Raw genomic sequence first — 11648 nt, forward strand, 5'->3', positions numbered from 1 at the left:
AGCTTCAAGCTTTAAGGTAAAATTAGAAAGACTTATGTGAAATTCCGTCCGGGTGGATCAACTATAGTTAGTTGACTATAGCTACCAATCACAGCTATGCTAAGCTTTAGAAGCATCACTTGTCTAAAAAGCTAGGATATGTTGTTAGACTCGGTACTCTATGGGTCAACTAACCATTTCCCCCACATGACTGTGATAAGGTCATTCGTTTTATTTGTTACCAAAGTAAAATCTAATTGCTCGGTGGGTGCGTTAACCAGCTGAATCTCCATAAACGTTCCTTATTCTGATAGTTATAGATGGCGAGCTAATGTCACTGCTATCATATTGTGTTAGCACAACAAGCTAACATGCTTTCCAACGTGATGTGAAGCACTCGGCAGTTAGCTAGCTGAGCTAAAGCAGCATTTTACACCCAAAGATTTTATAAACCAAGCATGGCCCACTTAGTTCAGATTCATCTTGGAGTTTGCTGACCGGACATTTCTGCTATCTAGCTTGATAATATGTTTGATATATTTTGACAGCATAAGAAACTGTGCTTGCTCAACACATTCAATTAGCGAGCTAGCGTTACCCGTCAGCTAATGTTAGAACTAGCTGCAAGTAATATGTGCCTGTCTTACCGTCCTCTTGAATATCTCCTTTACTGTTTCCTCTTTCTTTTAAAACAAGATCTGTTAGAACACCTGAGATATCAACGTTCAGTTTCTTAATCCCAGTTATCATTGATGTGAGGTTTTTTTCTGTTTTTACAGTAAATGCTTTGGTTTGCCCATCTCTGTATTTCAACGTTCCCCTTAATTCACAAGTTGCCATGTTGCCTATGAACTTTAACCTTTCAACTATGACATTCGTTTTAGTTAATTGGCTCAGACAGCAGAGAACATCAACAAAGAACCTGAGCGATGTTTACACCATTCAGAAGACAAAGAATGGTCTTGCGAGTCAGTTCCCGAAAAGCCCTTATTTGGCGGATAACCAGTTTATTCTCTCACAAGGCTACCTGAAATATATATATATATATATATATTATTTAGTTCATGTCTGGCACGTTGTGTATCTATTCCAACCATGCAGATCATTAAACAAGATCACTGTTAGTCGCCAGATGACTGATAATAGTTTCATCCAAAATAACCAAAACAAAAAAAGTGTAATAAAAAGTAGGAGAAACCTCTTTACCAAACTTTCAGAATTTCCCGCCAACAAGGCAAACATTTACATAATCCGGAAATTCAACGGATGTTGTTATCTACTTGGGAACGAAGGATCCAGGTCATCAGCAGAGACAGTGAAGTGAGATTAGCCTGCTAGTTAGCTACCTGAACAGATGCAATGGATTTCCTGTAAAAAACACAATATTCAGTTTAATTATTCTCAGTTAGTAATACGAATTGTCCGTTTTCGTGCACGGAGCACCCCCGTTGAGTGGTTCTGGCCGGTGGTTCTGCCCTGGAACAGGAAGCAGAATTCATTTTTTCTATTTTCACTACTTTAAGGATGGCGGCAAATGAGGGGGATGAAGCTACCGTTTCTCTGGTTGATGTACTGGAGGAGGACGAGGAGCTGGAAAACGAAGCTTCTGCTGTGCTCGCTGGCAGCGACCCGGACAAATGTTCCTACCCAGAGGTGAGTAGCCTGCGTGAAAGTAAACTCCGCATTTCACTCGAGTAACGCTACAGCTAGTTTTCATCACGAATGGCAACCGACGCGATGCTATTGCTTTGTTGTTTTCCATATCTCTTGGTTGGCCTCTTAAACAATTTGTTAATTTTCCGAGATTTTAACGGAGAGTAAACTGGTGGTGGTTCGATGAAATAACCCATTGTTTCACGAGGCAGCATTACATGCTCTGCTCCCAACAGGGCCGACAAGTCGGTGTAGGACCGCTTACATGAATGTGATGTTTCTCTTTTTGTCTTAGGGGTACGTGAAGCGACAGGCTCTGTATGCATGCAGCTCGTGCACACCAAAGGGAGGCGAGCCCGCTGGCATATGCCTGGCCTGCTCTTACAAGTGTCACGAAGGTCATGAACTGTATGAGCTGTACACGAAGAGGTGAGATTGATCACACTTCATATTAAGGGAAGCAGTAGTTATTAGACGTCATGTTTTTAGGCGTTATGTTGCGATACGTAATATAGGTACAGTAAGGAGTGTAAATTGTTCTCAGTAGGTCATCATTCTTCTGTTTTTTGTCTGCTTGGGTGTTTGTGCAGTCCAATGGACTTTAACTTCAGTTTCATTTTGGTTCATATTCGTTCTAATCTCAACATGTCTGATGAAATAGTGGCAGAGGGAGTTTTGGTTGTGAAGTGTATTTCGGCCGGACATGTAGTGAATCTACCCTTCTAATTTACAGGAATTTTCGTTGTGACTGTGGAAATTCGAAGTTTGGAGATAATGAATGTAAATTGTTCCCAGTAGGTATCATTTTTCAGTTTTTTGTTTGCTTGGGTTTGTGTAAGAAATAAACCTGACAGTTGTTATAGTGGTATGTTGGATCTGACGTCTCTGTTTTGGTGGTAGGAAAAAGATCAGCTGAACGCTGATAATCAGTACACCCACAACTTCTTTGGCCTCTACTGCACTTGCAACCGCCCATACCCAGATTCTGAGGACCAGGTATGACATGGGCACCCTGATATGTATAACATTACTGTAAATTGTCATAGGGGCACACATTTTAAACCAGCTGCATTGAATTATTGGGTTTTATTAGCGGAATTTATTGACTGATGTTAAAAGCTGTAGAAAGTGATATTGTAGTGTTTAACTGCTAAACATTTGTAGTTAATGGAAATTTTACACTTTCAATAGGGATGTTGGTGTGTGGACCCCACCTCCTAAATCAATATTCTTGATGTTTTGTTTAAGTTTAATGGTGAAATCATAGACTGACCTTTGGCATGTGCCACTTCTAGGTTTCAGATGAGATGATCCAGTGTGTGGTCTGCGAGGACTGGCTCCATGGTCGGGTAAGGTTACTTCTTACTGGTCTCAGTTAAGGCAGAGATCGATAGGTCTTCATGACTGCTGGGAAGTAATTGTCTCAAGGCAACTTGAAACGTAGCTCTTGGTTTAGCAGTATGTGAGTGACTTCATGAATGAATAATATCACGCACCAGGAGTCCTATGAAATGTCCTTAATTTTAGAGATCATGGTTATGTGTTTATTAAACCTGTGGTTTACCCTACTGCTAGCAGGTATCGTTAGCCAACCACAGGGAATGGTTATACTTTGTATGGCTGCCAGTTGTCTCTGAGGATATTTATATTGTGTAGCAAAGTCAATATGGTAGGTAATATTTGCAATCTTGAACACTGTCTTTCCAGCACCTGGGTTGTGGTGTGCCAGAGGGCGTGGAGCTGCAGGAGATGGTGTGTGAGTCCTGCATGAGGAAGGCCCCCTTCCTATGGACCTATGCTGCACACACAGCAAGTATGTCTGCCCTGCTGGGTTTTTTCGTGTGGGGAAAAAAAAGAAAAATCTTTCTTTCTTTTTTATCATTTTATTTCTTTTATTTGAAAGTGTATTGGTTTTAGAGGTGTATTTCTGACGGGACTCATTCATAGATGGACTGGTCGCTTGTCCCTTCAGGACCACCTCTACTACTACTACTACAGCTATAACCACTACGACTGTATCATGACTATCATGGGTTTGTCCTTAGTTCCCTTCGTGACCAAAGAAGGCCCATGCAAATCTGAGGAAGAGGTGAAGAAGGAGGCAGACGACACAGAGGAAAAGAGCAGAGGAGAGACAGCCTCCGGGAGCACTAAAGGAGAGCAGGTACTCCACACTCACACTGTTTGTTTGGGCCATTGAAGTGCCAAATATGTGTGTGTGTGTCCGTTGAAAGTGTTTCGTTCTTTGACTTCATAAAGGCTACACGGCAGGTTGCCATTTGTTTTGTAAAACAGAACAAAGAACCAGTTTTGTTGGCAGTGCTCAGTGTGTATGTAGCTGGCCTAAATAGTTTCCGGTTCAGATGTAAACTCAGCCCTTCAGAAGGCCTTGCATTGACATTCCACAAGAGGGCGCTAGAAATCATTTCAGCACAAGATGGAGAGGCTTTTGGTTTAGATTACTGTCCTCCATGAGAATGACTTCGCTTTTCTAGTGAGCGAGAGAAATATATATAAATATATATATATATATATATATATTTTTTTATATATGGTATTTTCCGCCTTTATTTTCATGAACTCGATACAACGTAATTGCTGCTAGTGTTGGTGGCTTCTAGCTGTCTGAAAACCACATGCGTTATCTTCTCATGCTTTGCCTGAAATGGAACTCTTACTTCACAACAATGTGTAAGCAGATTCTCATTGATGAGTCACATTGTCAGTTTACTGTTATGTTTAAGTTTCAACATCATGATGTAAATGCGGCTTAGTTCATCTGGTTTCAAGTGCTAGTGTGCTATCAAAATACAGGCCAAGACTTGAAATCACCTCTAAAAAAAAGGTAGCAAGAATCAATAGCAATTGATGTACCATATCACGAGTGCTTTCTGGGACTTTTCCATGTTTATGAATTCAGGTGAACGTGAATAAAAAAAGAGAAATAAAACCTCTGTCTCCGTAGGCAAAGGTGAATGGGACAGCCGGCTGTAAGAGGAAGCACTCTGAGGAGGGCGAGGCGTCCAGAGACACAGGGTGTGGTCTGAAGGAGCTGCAAGCTGAGGGGCGGAGCCGTAAGCAGGAGGGGGCGGTCTTCTGGTCCTCTGGCTGGCGTTCCCACCTCTGCTCCTGCACCAGCTGCAAGGTACCTTACACCCCCCCCCCCCCCCCCCAATTTGATGAAATTGGAGTAGATTCTATAATTACTTCTATACCTTAAAATCAATTTTTGTCGTTCAACCTGATGTTGTTGATGAAGTCCAACGTAGTGATCTCTGCTGCCTTGGTTTAAACCCTCATCTTTGTATAACATGATCGAGGGTCTTCATGTCATGCCCCCCCCCCACAGAGAATGTTCGAGAAGGCAAACGTGGCTTTCTTGCTGGACGAGTCTGACACTGTGCTTGCGTACGAGACGAAAGGCACGGAGCAGGAGCGCGAGGACGCGTCAGGGGGCCAGGACCCGCTCATGTCCGCCTTCAACACCCTCAACCGTGTCCAGCAGCTGGAGTTAGTCTACGGTGAGTAGAGAGAGAGAGAATGAAAGAGAAAGACAGCAAAGTGTATGGGGTGAGGGGGAGGTAAGCTGTGATGTCTGATAGGAGAGGGGGATGGAGAGAGGTAAAGATGAATAGAGACTTGGGAGGACAGATATATATAGATATACAGGGAAATAACCCTAGGCCAAAACTAGTTTTAACCACAGAACTCTATTAAATTCTATATCAAATGGCTTTACTTAGGTGCGGTTTAAATTCAGTGAACTTGTCAGGGTAAACTATGTCTGGCCATTCAGTTAACATTTCGAGTTTTTGTGTCTCCTTTCAGAGTATAACGACCTAAAGACGGAGCTGAGGGATTATCTGCAGAGGTTTGCTGCAGAAGGAAAGGTGGGTTCTTTTGTCCTTGCACACTTCCATACCTGCATGGGGCAGCCGTGGCCTACTGGTTAGGGTTTCATGCCGGAAACCATAGGGTGACCGGTTCGATCCCCGACCAGTAGGAAAAATTTGGGCGGGGGAATTGGTAGACCACTGCTCTCCCATGCCCACAACCTAACCCCGATCACTGCTCCCCGGGTGCCGCCAAAGGCAGCTCACTGCTCTGGGTTAGTGTGTAACTTCACTGTGTGTGTGTGTGTGTGTGTGTGTGTGTGTCACTTCCCTGGATGGGTTAAATGCAGAGGTGCATTTCAGAGTGTGTGTGTGTGTGTCTACACCACCTCTGTCATAGTCACTTTCACTTCACTTCACTTCACTTTATCTGTTCTGAAATTACCCTCCAAGTATGGGACAGATAAATCACGGCCTTTGGGTCCACATTACTGCAATAAATGTTGCAGTCTTCACCAGTTTGAGCGTTGTACTCCACTGACATCGCCAGAGGGATGGTACTTAACTCCTAGGTTTCTTAAAATGCCATGTTGTATGTTATACAGTGTAATTAGAGGAACATTCTTAGTCTACCCTAACTCATAAAGGCACTCTTGATTAGTACCTTCTTGATTTCACATATTACCGCCCAACTAGTTGTCAGACTGTAACCTCATGCCATCCCATGTTCAGGTCGTGACCCCAGAGGACGTCCGTCAGTTTTTCGAGGAGCAGCAGACCCGCAAGAGACGGCGGGCCAATGCGGGCCAGTATTACTGCAGCTGAACCCCCTAACCAGGACCCAAACCCTAATCTAGATCGCACCAACTCCCTCCAGAACCTCCCGCCTCACCAACCCTGTCCATGTGTAACCCCACCACTCCTCCCTAACCTCTATTGCTTTGGAGACGACAACAAAAACCAAACTAATGTTTTGAATTAAAAGAAATGTCAGCTAAAAGATGGAAGAAGTCTTTGTGAGCTTGTCTGTGGGCGGAAGAGTGCTTGATATCAGATGTTTTTTTGTTCGCCTTAGAGAAACTTCAAGGAAGGAAACGAGGCCTATAGTTACATTTCTGTTATCCTGTTATTTTGCCCCCAAACCACCACCACCTAACTAGTCCCCACAGGAGGGTATCGTGTCTATATACCTGTTGGAGGGGGGAGCGCTAGTCACCCAACATATAACCCATGAGCGTGTTCACCAGACACCAACACATGAAAAGACCAAGTAGCGCTAACCCATCCCAATGCTATAGGACCCACACATCACAGGCGTGGGCCACCGTTGCGATTGTTTCTCTGGCTTTGGTTCAGTGTCTAGAAAGCTGCTTTCTTGATCCTATTTGTCGGTGTCATTAATAATAGCAGTCACCCTCTGGGCAGATGACTCTGGATCTGAACCCGGTCTCCGTAAAGATCTGCCTTGGGGATTATAGTATTCCTGGTAGAGGCAAGTACCAACCTTGTGACGGACACCCTCCCCACCTCCCATCATAATGTGGATGTTCTCTCAGAGAGGAAGCTAATGACTTGTTTGTTTTTGTCTGTTTTGTATTGTTGATCATATTTTCAGTGTCGTTTTTTTTTCCTGTCCCTTTATATAATGGCATACCTTTGGAAAAATAAAGACATTAATATGTGAGGTTGTGGTTCAGTGATTTTAAATGTTTGATACAATTCAAATGAATTGCTCGTAAACACCACAATTTCCCCACATTGTTCCTTTACATTGCCACTTTACAAACCCCAAGGACTACAAATGTGAGCCACTATGGCAAGATGAAGGCATTTAACACAACCCTGCTCTGAAGGGTGTCCTCATGTACTTGTGAGTACTACTTATACTGGCCCTAGAACTTAAACAAAATACAAATATTTAGTATAGGCCAGGGTTAAGTGCGGTTTGTACATGAAGAGCATACACACTGCTTTTGTCTTACGAATCCTGGGTAAAGCATACAGCACATGTTGCGGCAGGCATCAGCCAGTTGGGCACTTGTGTGCCACCCTTGCCATTCTAACTTAAATCTGCTTGCCTCTTGTCAGCCCTTATCAAAACTAAATGCAAATAAAATTCCCATACACTTTGCCAGGCAGCCTTTCTCCCCCCCCCCCCCCACCTTCTAGATCCTATTGCCAACGCTTATATTGATACTGATAAAGTGGCCATTTTACCTATTGTTAATTGCTCACTTAAATGCATCTCATTATCTGTTTATCAAATTTATATCTACTTACTTTGCTTCTCTTCAGGAACAGACCAAAAAAGATATTCAGCGGTGGTCCATTCTACCATTATCCCTCATTGGGAGAGTAAATTCTGTAAAGATGAATGTAGTACCCAAATACCTTTATTTATTTCAAGCTATACTTATAGTCATACCAATGTCATTTTTCAAAGCCTTCAGCCGGTCAGCACCTTCTTTTATTTAGAATAGTAAAGCTGCACTTATAAGGAAAGAATTTATGGAGAGACCTTAAGCCTGTGGTGGATTGTCCCTGCCAAATCTCCGTTCATATTACTGGGCTGCTAACTTAAATGCTATCTCTCTATGGCTAAAGGACTGGGATGACACAACCCCTGCGTGGCTTCAAATTTAACTTGCTACAAGTAGGCCACACTCACATCCTGCTTTATTCTGTGCATCTTTACCAACAATAGTGAATAATGTGAATGTAATTGTAAAATAGTCTTTGCGCACCCTCAAACAATAAAAAAAATGCTTAGGCATCCAAAACATCTCTATCTACTCTCCTATAACAAATAATCATCTTCTTCAGCCATCTCTGTTAGACAATGGCTTCTAGATCTAGCGTGATAATACATAGCATAAGGGACCTATATTTTGAAAATACTTTTGCCAGCTTTGAACAGCTGTCCACAAAATATGAACTGACAAATGCTCCCTCCTCCCTCCCTTCTCCGGCTTGGATTCTTTGTTAAAGGTTCATTTGTTAAAAAGAGGTAGAGTATCAATGATTTGTGCAGAGATCATGAACATACTGAATCCCTCTGTATATCGTATAAGGGAGGAGTGGGTTAATGATATTAGGGTAACACTTTCTGATGTAGAATGAAAGATGGCTCTTTTCAGGGTACATGCCTCTTCTATTTGCTCGAGACATGAAACTCTCGGCCCACACGTACCCATCCCCACCATATACTCATTTTACCCCTTACTCTATGCTAGAATTTTCCTGCAATGTAATTGCCATCATCGACATGTTTTTCTGTTACTACTCCACTTACCCTTGAAAACAACAACAACCCAACGAGCACTCAGTATACCCACTAAGCTGTTTTGTTTGCGTCATGTATATACCATATGATGTTTGTATCTACCATGTGTATGCTGTGTACTTTTACCACTTGTTTCCCCTCCCCTTCTGCTGCACAGGGATCCCAAAACCTTTAGCTGCGGGCTGGTAAGGTCTTCATCTTCGTGACTTTGGTCATCACTAGTGGTAGGATGTTCTGGAATCAATCAATCCAGGACATGAATTCAATCCAGATTTAAACTGGACCATTTTTTTTAAACTTTTTGTTCCAATAGCACATCAAAAGCTTTTTCCAAATCCATTTCATTTGTTAGAAATAACGACTGAACCGGCCACCCTAGCGAGTGCACTGGCCACTATGTATCTGTACATCATTAACCAAAACACACAAGAGGACAAAAAAAGGAGCCAGGAAGCAGCAAAAGCTTTCTATCAAAGCAGTTTATTTAGAAGATGTCAGTCACCTATTTGCAGAATAAAATCCATCACTGATGTACCCCCCATGAGAAGAGTAGAAAAATAGACACTTTCCACAACTCCTTACAAGGATCTACAAGAAAGCTTTTTGCCCTGATATATATATGTATATATATGAATACATACATATACACACATATATATACATATATATATATATATATATATATATATATATATATGTATATACACACACATATACATATATATACCAAATACATGTTGCATATTTGTTATATATACACACACACACGCGCACCCACATGCACGCGCATAGACGGGCGCGTGCACACACACACACACACACACACACACATACCCACAGACACACAAACACACATACATACATACATACATACATACATATATATATATATTTATAAAAGTTCTTTACACGGAACAAACCAGACATTTTGCGGCTTAAGACCAAAGTTACTATGTTTTGATCCTAATTTTTGAAAAATACTCTTCAAAGAACAAGAAGAAACAAATGAAAAAAGGAAACAAAACCACAAATATTTACAGAAAGCTTTAGCTACGGTATTACAAAGAGCTTGGTCAACTTTAGGCTTGTAGAAAAGGCTTGCATAAGACAAGGGGGGGGGGTCCTGCTGTAGTGGGTGGATGGGGGGATAGGGAAATGGTCAGCCTCTGATAGAGAAGGCACTCGATCGTCTAGAAAGCTAAGGGAAGGAGCTGGAGAATGTCACCACACATACATATCCACATCCGCACGCTGTGGCCTTTGCTTGTTTGTGATTTCAAACCCTTAAATGCACAAGGACCGTGTGACCAAGCCGACATGGAGCTGACTGCAAAACAAACAAACAACAAAAAAAAATAAAGATGCTTCTTGGTCAGAGAAACCAACAGTTCCAACCATGAAGGGGCAATTCCACAACTATCCAATAGGGGGCCCAGCTTCACAGCAACTGGACACAAAAGGGAAAAAAAAACAAAAATCCAACACCACATATCCCAATGACGTTTTGTTGGATATCGCTACAGTTGAAATTAGTGCAACAATCTGTACATTCCTCGCTAACAACAAATACATTTCACACATTTTAATGAAATGATGCTCCGCAAGAACTAAATCAAGAGAAGCGCATAACATAAAATTAAAGAAACCGGCGATCATTTTTAAGGCTGGAAAATGAGGGGATGCACAAAGCACAGACCTCCACAATCAATCATAGTTCCAAACCATCGTATCACCCACATCATTCATATGCAATAGAAGCACAGCACAATATCACAGGGCTTAGACCAAGCCTCCACTGAGAGTCATCTTGGAGAGGCTTGAGCAAAAACTAAACCCTACAACGAAACCCTATTGTTCTTTTTCACCCTACACCATTACTACACTACATGAAGCCCATCAATCACACACAACCACATTTACAACAACACGTACTGTGGAGACCTTTGCCTAATAGCATATTTAAATTGTAGCTTTCGTCACCGAGAATGAAGAGAATGACCTGTGGCAGACCGTTTTTTTTTTTAGGCCTGAGCTTAAACTTGAAGACACTCTGAAATGAGAAGCAGCCTAGCTTTCCAACACATCAGTCGCAGTAACCTAATGCAGCTGACAGTGGTGCTGCTTTGGGGGGGGGGGGGGGGGGGTATTACCATGAACTAAATATAGCCACTGATGAGGGGGGACTACCACATCAAACACAGGCAGAAGACACACACAGCTGAGATGGGAGGGCCTCTCAGCAGCTCTTGAGGCTGGTGCTGCTGGCTGAGATTTTGGAGAGTTGTTCAGGGAGAGAGAGAGAGAGAGAGAGAGATGGGCTGAAGATGAACAGGAGGCGGCCGGGTGGTGTTGGTGGTGGTGGAGGATGGGTGACTTGACCTTGAGTAACCCTGCTTCAGGCTGGAGGAGCCTGCAGGTGGCAGTGCAGACACACCCCTGGGCGCTGCCCGAGATCTAGCCAGGGCGCCAGGGCCGTGTCAAGTCCCTGGTGGCGCCAGATGACAGGAGTGCCTTTGAAAATGTCCTAGATCAGAGACTCTCTGACATATAGGCAACTCTGCTCAAGTGTCTAGGGCCACAATGAGGTTGGCAACTACTGTCAGAATGTGATCAAAATGACGCCTCTTCAAAGAGCTGACTGCAATAGGCCTACCGATCTCCTCCACTGCTACACTTAGCGTCCTACCGACAGGTATCATAGGCCTCTCTGTAGCTGCATATTACGGTCAGTCATCCCACAGCACGCCAGAACCACCCATACTTGATAGGCATCAAAACGACGCTTTCCAACCTCTCCGAAATGATCGTTAATTAGAGTGGACACCTCAGGGGCGGGCACTGAGGTCGCCATGGCGGCAGCTCTGGGAGGGGGGCTCTGACCTCTGACCTCTGTGCCTGCT

The 11648-nt window shown here is 43.0% G+C and overlaps 1 protein-coding gene across 1 annotated transcript; it reads left to right on the plus strand.

The window, feature by feature from the left end:
* The first annotated feature begins 1366 nt into the window (after positions 1-1366).
* On the plus strand, positions 1367-7047 carry ubr7 (ubiquitin protein ligase E3 component n-recognin 7). The gene is made up of 11 exons (XM_080860588.1): positions 1367-1632; positions 1928-2061; positions 2366-2426; positions 2533-2628; positions 2928-2981; positions 3340-3445; positions 3678-3796; positions 4598-4777; positions 4982-5153; positions 5461-5522; positions 6198-7047. The coding sequence occupies exons 1-11, from the start codon at positions 1504-1506 to the stop codon at positions 6288-6290; spliced, it is 1206 nt and encodes a 401-aa protein (XP_080716714.1). The 5' UTR covers positions 1367-1503; the 3' UTR covers positions 6291-7047.
* Positions 7048-11648: the final 4601 nt, after the last annotated feature.

This window comes from Sprattus sprattus (assembly GCF_963457725.1).
Source record: "Sprattus sprattus genome assembly, chromosome: 2".
NCBI lineage: Eukaryota > Metazoa > Chordata > Actinopteri > Clupeiformes > Clupeidae > Sprattus > Sprattus sprattus.

Bases quoted from the DNA above. Each gene is read 5' to 3' on its own strand.
- ubr7 (XM_080860588.1), top strand. From the start codon at position 1,504: ATGGCGGCAAATGAGGGGGATGAAGCTACCGTTTCTCTGGTTGATGTA. The intron at 1,633-1,927 runs GTGAGTAGCCTG...TTTTTGTCTTAG, and splicing joins ACAAATGTTCCTACCCAGAG to GGGTACGTGAAGCGACAGGC. The intron at 2,982-3,339 runs GTAAGGTTACTT...CTGTCTTTCCAG, and splicing joins AGGACTGGCTCCATGGTCGG to CACCTGGGTTGTGGTGTGCC.